General features: G+C 39.7%; 1 protein-coding gene across 2 annotated transcripts; it reads right to left on the bottom strand.

Annotated features, from left to right (window-relative positions):
- Window positions 1-22,981, bottom strand: LOC132175321 (uncharacterized). 2 transcript variants are annotated; one of them, XM_059587227.1, is made up of 18 exons: window positions 22,582-22,981; window positions 17,962-22,106; window positions 17,117-17,733; window positions 16,830-17,018; window positions 15,834-15,948; window positions 11,037-12,081; window positions 8,608-9,055; window positions 8,197-8,250; window positions 5,219-8,081; window positions 5,010-5,123; window positions 4,702-4,832; window positions 2,876-2,968; window positions 2,350-2,619; window positions 1,857-2,175; window positions 1,527-1,754; window positions 1,157-1,232; window positions 707-1,077; window positions 1-603 (listed from the first exon to the last, which is right to left on the bottom strand). In XM_059587227.1, exons 1-17 carry the CDS (start codon window positions 22,833-22,835, stop codon window positions 978-980), a joined length of 11,061 nt encoding a protein of 3,686 aa, XP_059443210.1. In that variant the 5' UTR covers window positions 22,836-22,981; the 3' UTR covers window positions 1-603; window positions 707-977. The 2 variants fall into 2 exon arrangements, with proteins under 2 accessions (XP_059443210.1, XP_059443201.1); XM_059587218.1 differs by having other exon boundaries at window positions 17,117-22,106.
- Window positions 22,982-23,985: the final 1,004 nt, after the last annotated feature.

The following is a 23,985-nucleotide window of genomic DNA, read 5'->3' on the forward strand; positions in this document are numbered from 1 at the left end:
TGATGGGGGTAATCTGGAATTATCTTTAATTTCAGAAAATGTGAAGTAAAAGAAAGAAAGAAAGAAAAAAACAGCGTCCGACATGGCCATTTGGAATTACTTGGCCTATTATTGAATAATTACAAGACCGATATCGGCTGCCTTAGCAAATAATATTATGGATATTTACCAAAAACTTGTGCGGATGCAATTACCATGGTAGAATGGTGCGCAGAACTAGTAATCGTCTTGAAAAGCACATTGATCACAGTATTCTCTTCTTCGGCTATCAACAAAATAGGTTTCAAACACCTCAAATGGTGTTGCTCTGTGGGCAGCAGGCATGCAAACTTATCATATCAACATAAAGGCTTTTAATGCAAGCTGGCGGAGCAATCCCTTGCAGAGCAGAGGCACGGTCTGTGTTACATGTGATATGAGCCAATCTGGTAAGGTACTTTCATGCTAAGATGAGATCTGTCTTGGAAGGGCTCGGAGTATATCTTCTGCCTGAAACAACTGCTGACCCCTTGAAGGGAAGCATGGGCCAAACATTGGATAGAGCCATCCAAAGCAGCTCTTTGTAATTTATGCCAAATTATCTCACTGAAGATGCTCATGGTTCTGCAAGGAAAAATCAGGGGGTTGTGAAGCCAAATATGGTTTCTTGTAGAACCAAGTATGTCTTTAATTAGCATAACAGGTGAATGAAATACCACTGACATACCTGAGATGCTCATGGCCCATTCTGTGAGTAAACATCATGGGGCAAGCTCTGGCAATAATTCAATGGCAAGCAGAGATTGTGAAGCCAAATATGGGGCATGCTAAGGCAATAGGTGCAATGGCTTCCTTGTAGACAGGCAAATATTACAGACCCAAGTATGTCTTTTAGAATAACAAGTGAATGAAGTAGTACCCGACATGCCTGAAACGGTATCTTGCAAAACGTAATTTGAGACCGTAGCTTGAATCTAAAGCACACAGACTTCACAATTTCAAATCCATGGTGTCCAACCTTCGTACATGTTGCAAAGATTATCTATGCTCGTGGCTTGCTTTAGTAGATAATCCACTTGCTCTGCAACACTAATATTTCTGGAAATCCAACAAAGGTTCACTGTTAATAAGAATTTAACTCAAAAACCTACTAAAGAATTCCAAAAAAAGCAGAAACCTGTTGTCACCAATGTCTCGGCCATCTAGTTTCATCTCAATTCGCCTCAAAACCGACATTGCATAAGTATTTTTACCTGGCAGTGACAAAAAAACAGTAAACAAACAAGAAACTGACAACCAGGTCCTCTTTTCCCCCATTTGTTCTCAAGGGAATTAACACCCAACTTCCAAAAGCAACTAGGGGGAGAAAAGGCCAAAAATAAAGAAATCTGTACTGAATTCTCAAGAATTAATATAATTCCCTAGGTGACTGAATTCTCATCAAAATACCAGACCTTGTTTAGTTTTCCAAACTAAATGGATTTAATTCTGGAAAGATAAGCTCACCACCCCCATGAAAACAATTGATACGTATGCTTGATACTTACCCCTGCTTACTCGACTACCATGTGTATTAGGAAGAGGAGCTTCACGATCTTCATCTTCAATCTTAGCTTTGTTCAATGAAAATATCTCATCATTACCCCCAAACTTCTCATCTGAGTCCTTATTCACAGAGTGCAAACTGTCAGCAGGGGCAGTTACAGATTCATTGCTTGGTGCTGTCACAACTTCCAGATATTCAATTGGCTCATTCATTGTCGACTTGACAGAACCTGTATCAATAACATTAACCTCCACAAACTTGGATTCTGAATGCAAAAAACATGAGATCTCTTGGAAATTAGTTTGAGAAAATGGAGCAGAGTTTTGATAACCTGTGGCACTAGACCCATGCGAAAGCCGTCCAATCTCTTGTGACAGGTCATTTAAGCAATCTGGAACATTTTCTTCAGCTGGGCTAATGCCATATTCAGAGATGCTACTGCAGATGCTATCTGGTGGAGATATCCATCCTTTATCTTGCAAAGAAAGTCCAGTTCCACCAATAAATTTTTCGGTGCTTCCACTGTCAGATATGGAGAGGTTTCCTCCCTCCTTGTCAGTAAATTCAGTAGCATCAACAGCAAGATCTTCCCTTGACGCATCAATTTCCTGTGATTTTACTTCCTGGCTTTCTCCTAGTCCTTCAAGGGCCTGTCAGAGAGAGGGAGAAAGAGAATGTATCCACTTTCAGTAATCTTGCTATTGTCAAAATATTTTTTTGATAAGTTAAAAAAATATATATATATATATATATATTATAAGTATTTTCAAAATATATTAACATTAACATAACCAACATGATTAATCTTAAAACTGTAAAAATACTTTATGAAGATTGCCGGCATGTAGACTAGCAGTTCGTGCAAGCCTGGTTAACATGGAATAGAGTCCCTTCACAGACATCGTAAGTGATGGTACCATGGGCTTAAAGGTCTGACAAGCCTCTCTAATTCTTAAACAATAAGACTGGTATATGGCTTGCCCATGAATGGGAGATATCTCTGTACTGGTTTCCCTTTCCCTAGCCATAGCATCAGTTATCGCAGCTACATCTTTAGACAACACTGCTTCAAGTGGAAGAAGGATTACATTTGCCTGCACAAGAAATAAGAAAATCAGAATATATTGTTGTGACTTCAGAGCAGACCTAGATAAGCAAAACTTTAAAAAAAAAAAAAATGGTGATATCTGGAAAGTGAGTCCCCACATGTAAGCACCTGTTTGCTTACATAAGCATGCAATCAGTGTCAGTAACAACAAATGAAAAACTTAAAAAATAATAAATAATAAATAAATAAATAAATAATTGTAAATAGTAGATAATAACAGCAAATTGGAAAACAAAGTATACCTTTGAAAGATCTTCCATAAGAGAGAAGTGCACTGCAGCAGCCTCCTTTCCCAGATTGTAAACATCATGTAGGTCTTCTGTTATCGCCAGGACCTACAAGAAATACAAAAACATTAGCGACATATAAAACTAAGAAAAGAAAAATGTCAAGAATCCCTTGAATACAATTCATAAGTGGCCCAGATAAATCAAATTCAGCAAAAGAAACAGAAAAGAACAGATAAAAGGGGCAGCATGAGGAATGGCCGAGTACCTTTAGCTGTTCAGCATTATGGACTACTAAGACAAATTTATCAATCACCTTTTTAATTCCTAACGATAATTAGAGTGGCATAACAAATAGCATCAATGCAAAACAAAACTCCTAATTGTGATGTTGAATATATTTATTCATTGGATTAATTATTATTTCTCTGCTTTTTATATTGGAGATTATGGGCTGAGATGGAAAGGTTAGTGGGGTCTGCCTACCCATGTTCTATCAAAGCCAAAATATTTCCACCTTCTAACTCACCGTTCTATTAAACCGAAAAGTTCTTCAGTATATATCTTTGTTCTTTTGTTTTGAAGTTGATATCATAAAATGTTTCTACTGAATAGAAGAATTACATGAGGGACATAGCAGAAGCTCAAAAAATATAGATTGGAGAGACCATCAGTAAACTGCCAATATCAGACCAAAGATATTAAATGAATTAATCATATCATTAGGGCATAAGGGTATTCTTGAAATCATGTTATATTGACCCTAATATTCATGCTATGGTGAAGGGACTAAAACTAAAACATACACTCACGCAGCCCTTCTACACTCCTAGCATGTGCAGAAGGCGTCACAGCAGGCACAACACTGACTTTCTCCACTCCTGCACGCAATCCTCATGCAGGCAGCTTGGGCAGTGCCCATGGCAAAGCCACTACCTCACTCAAAGCCCTTCTGCACCCCCGGTATGTGCAGAAGGCTAGCAGGGCACTCGGTATCCCCAGGCACAACAACACTTGGAGTGCCGCCACATGGCCACTGCCTTGAGGCAATCATCAGCCTCCCTTAGGCAGATCAGTGCCACCGCATGGCCCCTCTCTGCAGGCAACCAGCAACAAGTCAGCAAGGCAACCAATGGACTAGGCCGCGCCACTAGCCCGCATATCAGCCGCACCAACAACCAGTTGCACCCCGACTTTACTTAATGAAAGGCAAAAGTGGAAATCTCCAATTGCCACTAAACACTACTATCTCTACCTCAATATCATCAGAGATTTATCATCAGAGTAAAGTCGGAGAGCTACACATACCCCCCCAACAGACCATGGGCCACAGTAGCAAGGCCACGCACCTTGACAGTCCATTGGCCACACCCACACTGATCCTTCCACCAAGCAACACTGAGTCTTCTCCAAGCAACATCAATGAGCCTTCATCAAGGGCTGGGCTGCACCCATCCAGCCATAAGCAGCAAGCAAGGGGCTATACCAAGTCCACCCCAGCAACCAAGCAAAGGGGCTGGACCATGCCAACCCCAGCATCCAAAATGAGCCCAAGGCATGCCTCCCCCATGCCTTGGCTAGGTGGCCAGCAAGGGTGCAGTGTACGCCCAAGCTGCCACCATGACAGCCATGTCGTGGCAGTGACGCCCAATCTAAAATGCTGATGCATCCAATCACACACTAACATCAAAAGTACCATATCCTCGATCATGCAATTTAAAAAAATAAGGGATGTAGAAGTTGAAATCATTTCCTGCATCATGCTATATACAGATATTGTAAAAATACAGAGTATCATTAACAAGAAATTTAATTAGCATCAGTTATCATAAAGGCCACACCTCTTCAAGCATGGAACCACATTCAGAAGTCAAAGCAGTATGGCTCCTTGAAACACGACAGAATGCAGATAATGCAATACTAGCTTCACATGCACAATCCCCCATGGCAAGAACAGTGCTTTGCAAGTCACCTGTAAATGAAAAAATAGAATGTTACACATAATCTACCAACAAATATAGAAGCAACATGCATGAGTTTCTGTGTCACTGAGTGATATTTTATAAAGCAAACATAAACAATGAACATGTCTATGCCTAAGCAGGTTTATTTTTAAGGTAGTGATGAATGTCAATAAAAGGCATGTAACCTGAAGCTGACTTTGCTTTGAGAGAGGCAATGCAGAGTTCATTAGTAGCAGAATATAAGCCATTGGAAGCAGCTTCCATGGTGCTCTGTGCAAGTTTCCATTCTTGTTCAGTACCTAAGATGAGGAACAAGAAAAATACATTCACCACTCATATGGAAGTGCAAATGAAGAGAATATATGTTAACTGCCGAGGAATTTTGCAAACTAACGTGTAAAAGAATGATAGGTAACATCCAATCTTGTTAACGCATTCATGTAAGCTTGCTGCCAAGTCCTGCCATCACCACCAGTCCTATAAGGATGAATCTCTCCTGGAAACCGGAAAATACCATCTCTCGATATTTCAAAATCTAATATTGACATGCAAATTTTCATAATATCTGATGCCTTTTCTTTAGTTTCCCACAGCAATTTCCGTCGCCTCATCAAATGGTCATGGAATTCAGGAGGAATTCCAGAACTCTTGGTCGAAGCATTTCCAGTTGCACTAGCATTTGGGCCACCACAAGCCCACCCCATTGCTCTCTCAAGCTGCCCTTCTGCTGTAATAGAAGTTCGGTCACAAGCCTGCAGGCACTCCATTGATCTAGCTATCTTTGACACAGCAGATTGTATATTCTCCAGCAATTTAGCTCTGCGTAGGCTTAAAATAATTGGATATGAGTTATCATCACTAGCAAGGAATTTCTGGAATATGACCCTGGTACTATGGATGGGTGTCAAGGTATCATGCATCCATTCCATCTGAACAATCTCTAGGCTAGTCTTCCGAAGAGACTCCCTGAGTTCATTCACCTGCCTTTTCATAAGGGAAGCTGCTGACCTTGCTGCTCTAGCTGTTTCATGAGCATTGCAGTATTCCTCAAGCATAAGTTGAACCTTTTTCACAGCCCCGACATCTTTTTTCACTTGATCAAGAGCAACATCCTTTATTGCCTCTGTTAGTTGCTTCAGATGCTCATTTTCTCTATCTAACAAACCCACAAAAGCAGGAGAAACTCTTTCCTTCAGGTACTGACCAATATGCTCTTGAAGTTGGACCTCTAGCTTTTTCTTTACAATATTGAGGAGTTGGTCGAATCCTAAATTTTGATCTACAGATGAAGCTACGTCATGTATGCATGAATCAAGAAAAGAATCCACAAGGACTATTTTCCAAATGAAAAGAGAATGGGTATCCAACAAGCCCCCAAACTTCCAGATATATTCAGATATTGGGTTTCCAGATCTCATCAAATCCACTAAATCAGGAATGTAATTCAAGTGAGAAGTAATAGAAACACCAAATAAAGACAACGATTTATCCATAGATTCCAATTCAGAGAAGGGCTTAACTAGTGTGGATAATAGCATTTTGCTTCTAACATTATGCTGCTCCCTCTCCTCGTCAGCAGAAATTAGTGACTGGAAATGGCGTTCTGAAGAAACCAAGGCATTTTTTATGTCAGCTTCTCTTTTTATGAGTGAAGAAGTACGGACATCCCTCTGATTCCAAGCTTGATGGAGTTGGTCCAGCTGTGCCCTACAAGCTTCTTCCTGGGAGGCAAGCTCCTCTGCCTCCTCCCAAGAGAGATGATCCCTGCCTTTCACAGCTGCTTCTTCAAGAGCCAACTGCTGCTCGGTAATGATGCCAACCTTAATGAAGTAGTTCTGTTCCAGTTCAACCAAAGACACCCTCTCCATTTCAACCTCAAGAAGCTGCTCCAGTGCCATGTCATTAGAACCTCTAATTTGTGAGATCAATCCGAATGCATCCATAACTTCTGAATTGAATGAAACGGCAGATCTTATAACATCTGGTAGAACAACTTCGGTCATTTGCCCGAGTAAACTCTTACAGGAAAGTAAACAAGTTTTAAAAATGGAAGCCCAATTCTGTTCAGAAGGATGGTTTGAATGATCTTTGTCTGTATCAATGCTAGGTATCTCTCTACCAATCAATTGTTGTAGTTCACTAAGAAACTCTGCCAACAGAACACATTTCTCAACTTGAGCTTCGAACCCACAGAAAATAGTTCCAAAATCATACTGCAATCTATTGTTTGCACTTCCTCCTTTAGTGGAATCACTAAACATGTCTTGTATCCTACTCTTAACCTCATTATACAGAGAACTAACAGCTATATTCAGAACAGACAACACCTTATCCTTCTTCTCTTCCAGCTCCCCTTGCAATCTTGCATCCCTTGTCCCCGCATATTTAGATTGTCCTGATTGAATGGAAGAAATAGCATCTTCTTTCCTAACAAGACCAGCAGACTGCATATATCTCATAAAAGCAGAGTGAACACGATCCTTGGCTTTTAATTCAGTCTCTGAGCCAATAGAGTTGACTAGCCCAGCACACTCTTCTTCAACTTTCTGTATCTGTACTGCATACTTCTCAACCATAAGACACAGATCACCATGCTTGCGTTTGACAGAATCAACATTATCCCCACGTACGTTCACCATGAGGTCTGAAGCTTGTCTTCGGACAAGAGAGAGGATCTCAGTGGAAAGTGCATTTACAGAAAGTTGTAGAACTTGTGCCCAGCCATGCACTGCACTGGTTGAAAGGTAATTTAGGGGTAGGATTCTTTGCAAAGCCAAAGAGTAAGCTTGGACTGCAGTTATGGCAGAAGACATTCCATCATCTAACTCGGATATGAGCTGAGAAACTTCCCTATCTATATCATGGCATTGTACTTGTGTGGGCTCAGGAACAATAGTTAATGGAACCCCTGCCACAAGAACAGCAGATGTAAGAGAAAAAGCATCTCCCATACCACTCAGATTTATGCAGGCATTTATTTCTGGAATCAAATTGCTTCGTAAAGAATCAAGGATCCTTCCATGCTGCTCCATCCAAGTCGTTGCCTCTTGAGCTTTCTCAGTAACAACAGCATTTGCTTGAGCAAATTCTTGAGCCTGAATTTCGAATGATGCACGAGTTTTCTCCGAATTACAAGTTGCTTCAGAAACAATTGACTTCGCTGATGTCTCATGCAGAACAAGGTTAGACCTTTCTTGATCAGCTCGATAAAAAAGAGCAGAGGCAAGCTCATATTGATTTAGAACATCGGCAAATCTCTGGTACACATATTCTTAAAGTCAAAATAAAGTTCAAAATAAAAAGATAATAAAAAATTATCAAAGCTTGTAAGTAGAAAGAAAAAAAAAAATTGTAGGCGGTACTCCCTCATACCTCAAGAGAAGATTCAATGGCTGGTAGAGTAGCCAATAAAAGATCATGATGTTCCTGATCACGATTGAAGGGAAATAATAAATTTTTAAATTCCAGAAAAAAAAATGAGGAATAGAATACTGAATATGTTGTTGCATGCAAAGTGATAAACACCAGCCTGGCTGCTCTGCCAGTTAAACACAGACTCTAAAACTTCAAGACAGCACAAGAAATATGAGTAATTCAGTACAATACATCACAAAGATATGGCAATGCAAGTGCAAGATGGGCTCCAGCCAGTGCAGCCACCAGGATTGAAGAAAGAAGGAATAAAGTGAATTAATATGTTTACACGGTTTTCAAGATCAACATATTCTGCGTTTTCTTCTAACAAAGGAAAATACAAGCTCCAGTTTTTAAATGAACAAGTACCTGCAAGGGAACACGAATTTCCTGCACTCGTGATGCAAATAAACTCAAGCTAACAGCCAACTCCATGCCCTTTCTTTCTTCACCACCAATTGCTGCATCATCATGAAAATCTCCACGTGTCCATTCTACCAGTGGATTCCAAACAAACACTTCTAGTAACATCAAGAGTATGTCCTTATTCTTTCTCAGAACAGCAACAACCGCTTCACAGTTTGATCTAAAGGTGCCTTCTATTCCAGTCAGCCCTAAAGCTGCTTCAATTGTCTGGGTAAGACGGAAGGGAACAATCTCTGGAACTTTTAGTCTTTGGCCTTTATCAAAACAAACATTATAATCAATGTGTACAATATCTCCTTTAGAGAAATCTATAAGAATATTATCCAAATGCCTGTCACCCAAACCCAGAATGTGGCCCACCATGCTCATGGCTGCAACACTTCCTGAATACCTACAAGTCAAAACCAACTGATAGTTCAAGGGTTTCACAATTTATTGAGTACATAATTTAGTAAAAAAAAATGTTTTTCAATTGGTCAACAATGAAACAGTAAGATTCTTGTACCAATAAAAGGAGAAACTAAAAAAGAAAATCACAGTAGAAGTCATTAATAGCCCAAAGTTTCTTTTATCCCAACTCTCAGATTTTGTCATACTGGTTTTCTTCAACCAATTAGCCTATTAAAATAGGTACTTGATCGATAAAACACTAGATCAGTAGCCAGGGGCGCATGGTATGTCTCTGGGGCAAGGTCCAAGACATTAAGAACATCAAAATCAAGTTCACTTTTGAATTATTTGTCTTATTTATTGAGAAAAAGAGACACAGTAGCCATGGTTTAAATTGTAATGACAGTTGACTACCCAAAATACAGGTAATCAGTAGTTGCCACCCTTAAGTGTATGCTGGGTAGTTAGCTGGGTTTTAAGGATAATATTTTCTAGTAAATAAATGTTATGATATCATTGTATTGGACTCTAGACTATTGATTATCAGTAATGTCTTCTTCGGCTTTTAAGTTCTGTTAAGGACTCTAAGGTTTGCTAGATTCAACACCCAAGATAAAGTTTACCTTTTATTTCTTAATAACTTAATTCCTTAGTCTCGCCGTGCTTTGATCGCATCATAGAGTTTAACTATTTCATACAACACCAGATCTGCCATAAGCTTTTCTTCTTTTTATCTCTAATTATTTTCTATAAAGGGATCACAAAAGTCCTGCATGACGAGAACCAAATGTGTGACTCCAAGAGGACTCCCAGCATTTTATTTCTTCTTTTTCCCTCATTCACATTCTTCGCCTCTCCTAATATCACTTAGGTCTTATTTTCAAGCCAAGAGTTTCATCAAGTGGATTCTCGTATCTCCTATGTCCATGCTGTACAGCTTAGACAAACCATTATAAATGACTTTGATGATATATCATGAGAATCGGGATTGTACATTTGAACAATAATGGGCTTTCAGGATCAGGGCATGAAGTCCAATTAGTAAACTGTAAAATTTTATTTTATGAAAGAATCATTGATAATTACAAATAACATAGATTCTTGTAACAATGCATAAATGTATCATTTTACATATGCCACATGCATGAATATACTCATATTTCTCCTTTATCTACTTAAACACAATGCTAGATTAAGTTTCCAATATTAATGTTGACATTGTGTTATTATTCAAGTCCCACGTTTGGGCTCTACTATGCAAACTTTAGGCTTATCATTGCTTTGAAGAGGTTTCCTTTTCAAGTATCCATGAGTTAGGATTATAATTGATTTGAAAGAAGTTTGGTTCTATGTAATCATGAGCTTCCATGTCTTTCCAACATATTTCCAGTTCTTGACAAACATATAAGACTTATTTGTTGTCACAGTATGACACGGTAAACTACAAAAAATTTTAATCCTCGGAACACTAAAAACATCATAATCTTTCACACGGCCAGCCCCAGGCCCAAGGGGGTTGTGGAAGCTGAACAGCCAATGTTAAACATGAAGGTATACCTTGTAAGGATTACCACAGAAGAATGTGCATGTTTTGTGTTAAACGGCGTAGGCAATGAAGAAACAAATTCAAGAAAAAGTGCAGCCAAATTAAGAATGTTAAAATAGATGATTGGGCAACATGCAATGAGGATAAGTATATGCACTGGTACGGAGGAGTGATTGATTTATTTTCACAATGCCACAGGCAAAGGAGGAAGAGCTAAGAGAACACCAGACTCAAGGCAAAGAAGAATGACATGATGACCATGGTTTTTCAGAGGTTATTGAATTAAATAAAACTTCCTGGCAAAAAGTTATTCGATTTATGAACCCCGGGTGATTGGGCTAAAAAATTTTAGTTCAGTTGGGTCAAGTATATAGATTTAATGAATTAAAGCTTTTTAGAAAAAATAAAGTGTTTTCATGAGGTCCTTAAAAAGTACCTTCTCAATTTTGAGCTGAAGGCTTTGAATCCTTCACTAGCACACCATAGTTCTTGGTGAAGAAGCTGTCTAGGAACCTCCTTCATAAGATCCAGAAGAACTTTACGCTTGACTTCATGAGGCCAGTCTCTTCGTGAAATTACTCTCCTAATGCCTTTCTCTTTGAGTGCTGGTATAATTTTACCATAGAACATATCACTTGGTCGGGGAACAGGTGGAGGAACCGAATCTTTTGTGTTTCCAGAGAGCTGTGCAAGTTGGACACGGTTTTGCCAAGACTTAAACACACTGTATATACTTATTACATTGTCCACCCACTGGATCAGACCAGCTCGACCACTGATTGGAGTCACAGAATAATATCGAATGCCAAGAGAATGACTACGAGTTGCAGGAGATGAATGCAGAAACCCCTTAATAGCTTGCAAGAGCTGCATGATTCTTGCATCAAGGCGCAGATCTTCTCTCCCTTTCAAAAGATATGTGTACTTCTGACCATCTGAACCCAGGATAACAAGTTTTTTAGGTTTAGTCTTGGTTGATAAGATAGCCACTTGCTCTGAGAAAGAAGCAATTGTGACAATTCCTTGGAGATTAGTTGTGAGACCTGTGTCAGATTCAGATACTGTTACATGCTTCTCAAGACCAGGCATTGGCACATCCGAAGATGATAAAAGGGCCAGTTGAGGAGCAACTTCCTTCAAAGAAACTGTTGACTTCCTCTGATAAGATGCTAAGGATGCCGCAATATTATCAAATGGTTGCCACACATCTCCAAGTGCAGCAGCAGATGCTGGAGGAGTCTTAAAATTTAAGATGGCTGATTTCAATTGTTCTCTATACTCCTCATGGAACCATGCTTCATGAGGTGTTTCAGGTTTCCGAGAAGTTGTCGCTAGACGCCGTTCTAAGGCCACAACAATGGGAGCCATCATGGCTGAGTATTTTGCAGCATTTATCTTGTTCTTCTCACTCTGGCTAAGAGTGACATTCTCCGCAATCCGGACGGCTTCTTCTTTCAATAAATTAATGCGCCTCATTACATCTGAAGAAAATTTAGTCAGACAAAACAACCGCAAGTAAATTGATTATGGAAAACCCACAATCATGTGTTCTAGTAACATTTGCATTACGAAATCATAATTTTGCAACATTTACTGATCGTAAGAAGATGCTATGTAACAATTGATGACTTGAAATATACCACAACAACCCTAAGTAAATTGATGAGATAAAACACCATAAAGAAACATCCTAACTAAAACATAAGCTCATGTTGAAGAATATGCTATTCAAAAATTGATGAGTTAAAATATCCCAGAACAATAACCCTAAGTAAATTGATGAGATAAAATAGGGGAAAATATTGTAAAGGTCTCTAGGGTTTAACCATTTATTAATCACTCCCTAGAGTTTAAAATTTATCAAATCACTTCTTAAGGTATACTCCCATATCAAATCACTCCCTATGTCACCAACCATAAGGGTTTTTAACGGAAATTGTGACATGTAGGCATAAGACTATGTCAAACCCAATAAAATAGCTCCACATATACAGAAAGGTCACCTTAACCTGACACACATCAAAAATAAAAACAGAAAATGGGGAATTTTTTTTTTTTTTGAAAAAATAAAATAAAGAGGGGAAAGGAGGTGGGTGGGCGGACTATCATCCCCCTGATAAGCGCCGAATGTTGCACATTCAAGCCCCTTAATTTACATATGTTAATTCCTTAGCATTGTTATTTGTTTGATTTTGCTTTGTTTTTGAGTTTCAGGTTTCATTTAACAAACCTTTGGAAATTGGGCTTAAAAAGACAAAAAGTTGAGCATTCTAGAGCTGGGATTGAGCGCAGCACTCCTGGGATCGAGCGCACATGCGCTCGAGTGTCTGCGACCAAGGATCGAGCGCATACCTGCGCTCGCGCGCACACCAGCTAGGCTCGAGCGCACTGCGCTCGAGCACACCAAATCTTGGATCGAGCGCACACGAGCGTACAGTGCACGGCAAGAATTCCTCTCCAGCATGGACTTGGATTTCAGTCTCCCAATTGGACTGGGAGACTGCTCTCCGGTTTTCTCAGGGTTTTTAGGGTTTTTAGGGTTCTCATAATCCATATAAATAGGGCTCTAAACATTGTAAACAGACAGACCGCTTCCTAGAGCTAGAAATCAGAAATTTGTCTTTGGAGCTTAGAAGATTATGAGCGGCTAAACCCCTTCGTGGGGTGTTGATGTAACCCTATCCAAGCACAATGGTTTGATTGTATTTAATTTCTAGATTTTCAATTTATGCATATTGATTGTATAACTATGAGGATTGCTACAATTGATTTATGTTCTTAATTATTAAATGCAATTGTTCATAAATTCCAATATCAATATTTGTGAAATTCTTCTCTTGTCTTAGAAAGTATTTTACTTTTATTGAAATCAAATCATTCTTGTTTTCTGTGATTATGAGGATGATGGTTATACAATGGGTTTAATTGACATATGATCAATAGGATTTGATAGGCCATGCCTAGGGAAGACGGATTGTACTACACCCTAGTTTAGTGTAATTTAGGTAGACAGTCCGTGCCAACCGAAGATGGGTTACACTTATTCATTGATTGTGTGTATCCTGTTAAAGAATTTGATAATTTATACCTAGGGAAGACGGGTCGTACCGCATCTTAGTGGTTAGGTGGACGATCCGTGCCAACCGAAGATAGATTATGCTTATTCTTTAATAAGGTAGTTTCTTGTTTATTTATAACATGCATAGAATGAATTTCTGGGATTAATTATGATTAACCATTGTTGTGCGGATAGAGGTGAAGTCAATACCCTACACACTCTCTCTTATTTTAAATCTCTTTTATTTTCATGCACTTTAAGTTTTAAAGAAAATCAAATCAATTCTCTTTTTAATTAAGTTAATTTTAATCTTTTGAATTTTGATAATAAAACCTCTGCAGTCCTTGAAGTTCGACACCCTCAATATAGCCCTATCCTACAGGATTCGTACTATTGCGAGTGGTTATTTTATAATTGATATTTTTTGTCACAAAAATACCACATCACCCCCCTCCTCCAACTAGGAGAGGGGTGGGTGGGTTGCCACCCACCAACCCACGGAGGACGTGGGTGGGTCACCCCACCCACCCATGCCCATTGGCAACATGCATGGGTGGGGCAACCCCACCCAACCTCCTCCTCTGTGGGTGGGTGGGTTGCACCTACACCCTCACTCTCCTCACCAACCACACCAACACTCTCTGTGGTCAGTAGGTGGCCACCCACCCACCACCCTACCCTTCCTTTTTTTTCCCCATTTTCTTTTTTCTTTTTTCTCTTTCTTTTTTTTTTTTAATTATTTGCCATGTGTCAAGCTAAGATGACACTTTTTTTTTTTTATAAGTAATAATGCATTAAATAGTGCAGAGGGACGCAACCCAAGTACACAGAGAGTATACAAGAGAGCAACTAAGTAGGGGAGAAAGAAGAAGAGAACATAGAGAGAAAATCAGGAAAATTGATCACTAAAGGAGCAAGCCAGCCTGCAGTCCATGTGAAAAGTGTGTACAAAAAGAAATGAACAAGGTCCTCAAGGTTCCTCGACAAATCCTCGAAGCATCTCTCATTCCTTTCCTTCCAAAGACACCATAGAAGACAAAGGGGAGCCATCTTCCATACCACGGCACTACTAGTTCTACCGCCCACCCACCAACTAGCAAACATCTCCTTAACGCTTCTAGGCATAACCCAACTCATGTTGAAGCGAGAGAAGATAACATCCCACAACTTGAGCGCGACCCCGCAATGAAGAAAGAGATGGTCCACAGACTCCCCATCTGCCTCACACATACAACATCAATTAATCACAACAATACCTCTCTTCCGAACATTATCCAACGTAAGAGATTTCCCAAGGGCGGCCGACCACGCGAAAAACGCCACTCTCGAGGGAGCCTTGGTGCGCCAAATGCTTTTCTACGGGAAGTGGTTAGGCTCCTTAAAGGCAAGCATCCTATAGAAGGAGCATACCTCAAACTTCCCTTTTCTTGAAGGGATCCACCACATCCGGTCCTCCCCTTCCCCACGAATCGATAACGAATACAAGAACGAGAAGAAAGAGGCTAAGACCATCTCCTCCCAATCATGAATTCTACGAGTAAAAGTAACATTCCACTGAACCATCCCATTTACACACTCCCGGATATCTGCAATGGAAGCATCCTTGTTGCAAGCAATATTAAAAAGGCCCGGAAAGACAACCTTGAGGGGCGTCCCGCCACACCAAAAATCCTCCCAAAATTTGACTTTCCCCCCCGAAGCTAAGATGACACTTCTATACACGTTGAGCTATTTTATTGGGTTTGACATTGCCCTGCACCTAGTATGCCATAATTTTCATTAAAGACCCTGATGACAGGTGTATGGAGGGAGATATTTAATATCGGACAATACTTTAAGAAGTAATTTGATAAATTTTAAACCTAAGGAGTGATTTTGGGCCAAGTTAAACCTTAGGGACCTTAGGGACCTTAGGGACCTTTTCAATATTTTTCCAGATAAAATATCCCAAAACGACAACCCTAATTAAAAAATAAGGTCATGTTGAAAAAAATCATTTTGGGCCAAGTTTTGCATTTTGGACATAGAACCTTATGTTCATATTCAAGTTACATGGTGTATATACACAATAAAATTAACCGTGTAGAGACACTGCATAAAGAGATCATGGAAGATGTGTTCAAATTAAATGGCATCATGAACAAACAAAAGCCTCATTGAGAGCGCCAAAGGTACCTGTGTGAAGATCCTGAAGTGTGCTGAGCCATAATTCCTCCCAAAGAACGGTCATGTTCCCGAGCTCATTTATCATCAGCTGAACATCTTGAATCAACCTTGGATAGAGCTCTCTCTGCACGTAACAAGATTATGCTTTAATCATTTCATGATCCAGTTTAACCAGGAGGCAATGAATCAGATGAAAAAAGATCAAATTAAAGCAAGATGCTTAGCTATAATATATTTTGGTAAGGTTGAGTGAGGCACTGACAAATACGAAACAGCAAATTATATTTCATTTGGTATGCCAAACCTTGAAAACATATCACAAGCACTTTAAGAACTTGCAAGCATCTGAGAAACCATAAGCATGGGAACCTCGTCTACATCCTACCACTTTCAACATTATATTTAATTACATCGTTCATCTAATGATCCTCATATTTCTTAATAGCAATCAAAGAACCATAAAACAAAAGGCAGAACATACATGAAGAATGACTGTCTTCCAATATGAAACAAAGTGGAAAGAATAACAATGTCTTAGAATTCAGAACATAAAGAAATGCTGAAAAAGAATATTAGTTGGTAAGCTCTGAAATAAACAGAGTGAAGTGGCAAATACTTACGAAGTCATGATTTTATCCCCGCCAAAACTCTAAAATGAGACGGTTGGTGAGCTCCAAAACCAACACAAACAACTAAAACATTCTCATTTAGAAAAGTGATTTCACAGTTATAACACAAGTATATGGACAGGCCGGAATTACAGACTCTGAGTAGCAGCAAACACCCCATGTTATAACTTCCAAAGTATAAAAAGGGCACACAACTAATGTCAACCACATGAATGAAAGAGGGTTGGATTTAGTATTGAATCATTAATATGAGGACATTCTAATACTTGTAAGCCCAGTTTCCAAATGATGGATAAATTTTTTTAATATCAGACATATTATAATGCACAAAATGCACATAAGTTTCAAGCGAAGAAAGAAAAGCAAATTCCATTACCAAACAACCCAGTATGTGCTGAAGTTCCTCTGAAGGCTTCTCCTCATAAGCATTTAAATCAACTAGTGTTGGGTACACTACGGACCAAGGAGATTGCTTGGCCAGCAACATCAATAAGCCCTCCAACTGCTTCCGAACCACTGGCTCAGGATGAGAACTTAATCGAGCAAACAGTTGGGGAGTTACTTCCTACAGAATAAGATTGTGATAAGAATGTCACAGAATAATCTTTGCCAAAAAAAAAAAAAGAACAAGGGAGAAAATACACCTCAGAAGCAGCATCTCACCTGCCATGGCAACAAAGGAACTGCCAAAAGAGCAGGTTCAAGAGTATCTTTTAACTCCACTCCATAATTTAGAAGAATATGTAGGACATACAATGTAGCCTTCAAGGTATAGCTGGCAGTTTTTTGTTTTAAAGATTTGCAATCAAAGCCAGTCAACTGACTATGGCAAACCTTGGCAGATGAATATGACAGATACTGTGCAAAACCATGACTCGCATGCCCAAAGAGGGACACTCTTCTCCTCCTCAAAGACCACCAAACATCAACTAAATCATCTACTACAGATAATATGTCAGCTTCGTCCAGGCCAACATTTGCACGTAAGAAGAAAATCTTCAACTGAGAAGCTATTGTAGAAGAAAGGCATTCACCACTAGAGTTTTCTGCACCAGGCGCCCCAGCTGCAGCTTCAATAGTATTTACTACTTGCTTCACCAAAGCCCTTACAGGGTTGTCATTGCTCAAATTAAGTTCTGAAGTTTCAAGTGGAAAGTTTTGTCCTCTCCATTCATCTATAAAACCTCTAGGATCACCCTTGTTTTGAAAAAGCTGCAAAATCAAAGATTTTACCTTTACAATCTCAACTTCATTTAACTTGAATCTCTCAGGTAGAATTTCTGTAACAAGAAAAGGAGAAAATGAGCATGAGTGCAGGACTGATTCATGTGGGTTAAAGAGAGAGTCTCTAGCTTGATTAAAACACCAAGAGGCATACGAAATCCATGACTTGCCCATAGTGGGGCAAAGATGAGTGGACAATTTCGTAGCTGTACCCACAATTTCTTCAATAATAGGACCCACACTAGGCCTAGAGCTTAGATTCTCACTGCTAAAGGACGGTCCACCTTGGCCAAGAATAGAGCTATCATCCATGTTGAAATCCGCTCGCATCTTGAGAACAATGATATCCAGGCTCAAATCTGAATAATCCTGCCTCAGCCAATCCGAGAGCTTCAAGCAGGCCCTGGCCTTCAGAATATTATCGTCAGCATTAGAAACTATGGATTCTGAAGAAACCATGCAAGGCCGCACAAATGACCAAAGATTAGTAAAAGCATCTTCAAACTTATTTTCAGCATGCATTAGCAGGACGCCCTCATACTGCAAATTCAAGCTGAGAAAATAACGTTGCCTCTCCTCAGGGCAACTGGACACATGATCTCTGAGATAGCTGTTTAGACGGTTAGCCAACATTAGGTTTCCTTGTTTACGTGCCAAACTTAACAAATTCAAAGAGATTTTAAGAGAAACCAGAGAAGTTGGGAAAATGGTTTGATAAACCCGGAGAACTTTTAACCATGGGTTACAATCTTGATTAACTCTACTGATTGGAGACTGCAACGATTGAAGGTATGAACTCAATATTGATTGAAGTTGTTTGGATTTGTCTTGGCTGTCTTTGAGCTTGTAACCTTCTTCAAATACAAAGATGCAGTGCAATTGGGTAGCATGCGCTGCTGCCTCTGCTAACCCATCAAGAGGCAGAACAGACAATGTTTCCTCTAGCATTGACTTGGCCTTCTGTAACTCACACGGAACCTTGTCTACCTTTCCCTCATTTTGGAAAAGCATTGCCTGTAAAAGCATCTGCTCACTTCTTTGCAAGGCCAGTTTGGGATCAAGGGTGAGTTCACTGCTACTTTTGGGTGTCAAATCAAGGCATGCCCATGCTGCCTGAAAATCGCCCTCATCAAAACGTGCCAAGGCATGAAATGCATTGATTTCATTGCCCGCCGTAGTTAGAGCACCGGAATAAATTTTCCCAGCATGCTTAGCACGAAGTGTTTGTAACTCTAGTAGCCAGGATTCTAGAGACCTCCAATCACATACAGCAGTATAGCACTCAATGATACGGGCAATAGCAAACTGTACACCATCAGAACCCATTGTACTAAGCAAATCCTCGGTCTGAAGCAAGTGAATAAAGTGAGCAGCAGCCTTTTCATACTGGCCTTCGGCCTGATATACAAGCCCGGAGATCCACAGAAAAGGTCCCATGTCCCCACTTTGACTGAGAGACTGGTTTTCCTCGGTAAACAAGGAAGAAAATGACATTGAAACCCATTTTTGTAGGCCAATTAAAGCATCCGGTTCATGACTCTTACACAAAGCCAATGCCATATGCCGTAATACCCGCAAGATGTCTCCAGAAAATCTAGCCCTGATATTATGGAGGTTCTCAGACAACTGGGCCCTAGATTTCTCCTTCAAAGCTGAAGCCACAAGAATCTTGAGTTCCTGTAAACGCAGAGAACAATATTGAATTATGGCATCATTGCTTTGAAGTGCCAATCCAGCATTCATCATTGGTTCACATATACGAGAAAACCACTCCTCACACACTTTTTTGTTCGCCCGAAAGAACAAGGAACTCTGGCGAGTAGCTGATGGTAAAACAGCAGACCCCTCATATGCATTATATACATTTTTCTTTAAGGCCTCAACAAAATCCAATAGTAACCTCATTGGCAACAACTGAGCTCCAGAAGACCCTATCATACTTAAGTTCCCATCAGTTTGCTCACTATCAAGCTGTAGCAGGTGTGCAATGTCTAAAAGCATTCGCTCTAATGCTGCAAAAGTCTGGGTGGGCCCACCAAGGTTAGTCCGAAGGCGCATAGCAATACAAAACCTAGCTGCTTCATGTACAGCCCACCAGGCACCAGCCATATTATTGACTGAGCAACTTCTTTCAAGAATATCTTCATCCACTTTTATGTCCAGCCATATATCAGCAGCAACAAAGTTTCCTGATTCCTCAGTTTGACCAAAAAGAAGGTCCTTTGACCTCCGACAGCTATGAATGAGCCGTTGGATCCAATAAGAAAGAGGCACCTTCCATCTTTGAGAAATGTAACTCAAAATGGAAACAAGTTGTTGTGAGTGAAGTTGCTGACGCAGCTGCTTCAGGGCAAACACTTGCTTCCAGTGCAAGTTAGAACTATTGACCAGCCTAAGAATGCCAGCATTAGATGTGGTAGATACTCTGTAGTCATATAGACCACAAGCATACATTGTAGTAGGAAGGACATGGGCAAGAAGCCTCACAAATGTGTATTTTACATCAATATCTGGATCACCAAGTTTTTCTAGAACCACTTCAGCAATAGGATAAAAGTACATGGGATCCACAAGTCTTGCTTGCAGAAGCAGCTCTAAAACTACTGCAACATGTGACCTCACTTTTGGTTCCCTGTCAGAAGCAGTATCTAAAATAGAGAAGACAATATTCCCAACGATACCAACATATCCAAATGCTTCATAGAAATAAGTGTTCGAGTTTGAGTCCTCAGAAATAGCAATAATACTCTCGCATAATCTTTGGACCCAATCTAGGGCTACTTCTTTAACTGCGAGAGGAGAAGAAACATGAAGAGCTTTGACAATGAGCAAACTGTACTTCCCCGGATGGTCGGTGATAACAGCTGAAAATCCATCCCTGAAATTTTCATCATCAGGGACTTTTTCAGCAGCAACATCCAAGGAAGGTTTCCCATTACTTTGAAATCTTAAGGAGCACTTGCTTAAAAATTCAACTGCAGTTAGCCTTTCCAACGTCTTGATAACGTTGACTTGCAACTCCACAAAGGCCTGAACAGGTAAGTCAAAAGGATTCAGTTTCTCAGTGATATAAGACACCAACTGCTCTGACCTCTTAAGATACAAGGAGGCAATGTCTGGCTGGCCAACCAAACTGCTACGCCCACCTAAGGAAACACAAGTCAACAGAACTTTCAAATCAAATTTAATCAACGCAAACAACTCATGTTTTGAATAGGATTTAGCATCTAAACTACTATTGAACCCATTTCCATGACCCAATGTTTTTCCCAGCATGCCCTTTAAAAACTCCAGCTCTTCAATCAATGAGGTCACTGCTTGTTGAACAACATCATTATTCCCATGTTGAAGCAAGAAAATATAAGTGGCAGCAGAACTTCCAGTAACCAAATGATTTGGATGCAACCGCAGCTGAGATACCTGACCGTCAAATTGCAGTATCTTTTGCACAGATGATGGAAGGAGGCCAAACTTTTGCAGAGATAATAACTGAAGATTAGTTTTTAGGACCCCATGAACTTGAAAGGAGGTAATCTTCCCTGCTCCCACTGGTTGGTTAGCATGATTCATTTCCAGGCTTTGAAATAAGATATCAACTGCAAGAGGATAAAAGGTGGAAAATACTTCACATAATATTTCTGCCAAGAGAGTCAAGCACTTCCATGAATCCCCAATCCATTCTGACCATCCAAATTTGTTTCCAAACATAGATAAACATCCCAATAACCCTGGAAGCATTCTGCTTAGTGGTTCACTTATTTGTTGAAGTAGATTCATTTCCAGCAATCCAGAAGCAGTGGATTGCAAAACTGTTGAGAAACAAGAAAGCAACGCAAGCAACCTTCGAAATTGTTGAGGAGTTCCAGAACTCCCATCCTGAAGCATTACATCCATGTCACCCAAGAACTTTGACAAAAGCCCCAAAGCGAATTGTAAATTACCCACCCAGTGTTTCTGAAATTGCAAGAAACTATCCATAATAACCCGTCTATCTGATTCCGAAAGGTCCGGTACCAATGCCCACCCAAGAAGCAGATCGACAATGTCTAGAAAATGAGGTTGAAAGCATCTACTGAACTTCAAAGAAATCAAAGTTAATACACCCAGAAGCCGGTGTAATAAACTCAAGGAGGTTCTCTCATCCTCAAGAAGTACTTGGCATGCTTTGAGAATCGGCAAAGCATATCTCTCGATTCCACTAACATCTCCAACATTAAGAAACTCCCGTAGGCCTTCCAGCGCCAATTCTGTGGTCCCATCACCGGCGCTAACATTGCTAAGCAATGGCAATGCCCAACCAATGAACCGGTCAACCATACTTCCAAGTATAACATGATTCTGTCTTCCATTTGAAGTAATAGGAATTGAACACACCACGGCGCAAAGAGCTCCGTATGCTGTAGCTGCTGACTGTCGCACTGAATATGATCTGAGTCACAATTTGGACACCAAAAAAAAAAAGTTACACAGCGCCACAGAATTCAACCAAAATAAGTAACTGTCAAATTACTTCAGAATTCCAAGTTCCTTTACTCAACACAGATGCCTTGTTGGATCACTTAGAAAATTGAGAGCAAAAATAAAGGAAAATAAAATACAAGCGCGAAATTCAACGTAATGCTTCCCGATAATGAGAAACTCTGAAATTCAATGACAAGGAACACAGTTGTATTAGGCAAGTAGAGTGGGCATTTTTTGTTGTTGCTCCTTTCCTACGTTTTCTAAGCAACCATACAGAAAACTAAACAAAATTGAAGCGAATCCGCATGAGTAGCCTCTACTAGAAGTACTTCACACGTAAAATCCCACCAAAGTTCACACCAAAACCGAGCCCTTATGATTAATTATATAATGTAAATTCAAGCTCAAATTCAAGAGAGTGAGAGAGAGAGAGAGGGCTTCACTTGTCAGAGAGGAGCTGAGAGAAGCCCTGGGCGAGGAAAGTGGCGGAGTGGGCGACGAGGAGCGAGTTGGGCGGGTAGACGATTGCGCGGTGGAGAGAGTTGATGGCGGCGAGCCGAGCCGATTCGCTGCCGCTGTCCGAGGCGGTGGTGGTGGCGACGGAGGCGGAGGCAGAGGAAGTGGAATCGTCCTTTGGGAGCGCGACGGAGAGGAGCGCCGCTAGTTGTTGCTGCTGGTTATGGAGCCCCTGCATCATGCTCACAATGTCTATACCTTATGTGTTTACCGCCCTGCCTTCGCATCTCTTGCTCTCCTGATTACTTCTACTTTCTTCTTTTTCTCTTGCATTAGCATATGGTTTCTGGTTTTCTTGGTTTCTCGTTTTCTCGTTATTGCTTCTCTAGAAAGAAACTCATTCAAGAAAATTATACAGGGAGCAGGGGGGGTGTGCGTCTGTAAAAGAGCAACGACTGCTTCTGTTAAGACGGAATTTCAACTGTGGAAGCGACTTTTTTCGTCGCCACACATTGTCTATACTAATTTGGATTTCCAATTTAAAAAAATGCGAGTGAAAAATAGTGTTTGGCGAAATCTTAATTTGACTCTTAAAATCATAATTTAGCTTTTAAATTTGTTAATTTTTAGAAAAATATTGTAAATTTTTTACATTTTTAAATCACAATTTTTTTAAAAGTAATTTCAAACAATCTATTTTTCTTATTTAGTTTAAAATTTCACTTTTTATTTATAAAATCTTAATACCAAACAAATCGTTATAGAAGATGGGAATATTTTTGCAATTAAGTCACCTTAACTTAGTATAAAAAGAAAGAAAAAGAAAAAAATTGATGTATAGCATTACTTTTCAGTTCATACACCTTTTTCAGGATCCATTGGATAACAAAAACCATATTATTGTAGATCTTATTAGCGATGTTGTAAGTGTACTTGTGAGTATTGTATCCCACATTAAGAAAATATAAAAGAAAATAGCGCTTAATATACTTAAGTGAACCTTAGCTCATTAGCCCATTAACTTAGACTTTTAGACTAAAGTTGTGTTCAACTATATATATTAATGTACTCTTAATAAACACTCTATAATCACTTTATCGCAAAAGTAACTAAATATCACATTTCTAAAGGTGACTCTTTGGTTACTATCCTAGCCATTAGTGATCCTTTTCTTTTTATTTTATTTTTATTTTTAGACCACAGAACGAATCCAGTTATTACCAATATCTAAGATCACTTATTCCCAGTTCTAAATGGAAAGCTTTGAAAATTTCAAGATGATCTAATTTTGTTGCACATTATGTTGTTAAATGGGTTGCTACATCACCTTATATTTGGAAGTGTTGCTATAGTTTTAATGAATGGACTACACGTGCTAGAAAGATGATAAC

The sequence above is a fragment of the Corylus avellana genome, chromosome ca1, assembly GCF_901000735.1.
Source record: "Corylus avellana chromosome ca1, CavTom2PMs-1.0".
Lineage (NCBI taxonomy): Eukaryota > Viridiplantae > Streptophyta > Magnoliopsida > Fagales > Betulaceae > Corylus > Corylus avellana.

What these genes read in the sequence shown, in the direction of transcription:
- LOC132175321 (XM_059587218.1), bottom strand. Translation starts at nt 22,835, where the DNA reads ATGATGCAGGGGCTCCATAACCAGCAGCAACAACTAGCGGCGCTCCTC. An exon ending in ACTTCAGGATCTTCACACAG is followed by an intron (nt 12,082 to 15,833) that starts GTACCTTTGGCG and finishes AATTTTCTTCAG; the next exon opens with ATGTAATGAGGCGCATTAAT. An exon ending in CCATTGAATCTTCTCTTGAG is followed by an intron (nt 8,082 to 8,196) that starts GTATGAGGGAGT and finishes TATGTGTACCAG; the next exon opens with AGATTTGCCGATGTTCTAAA.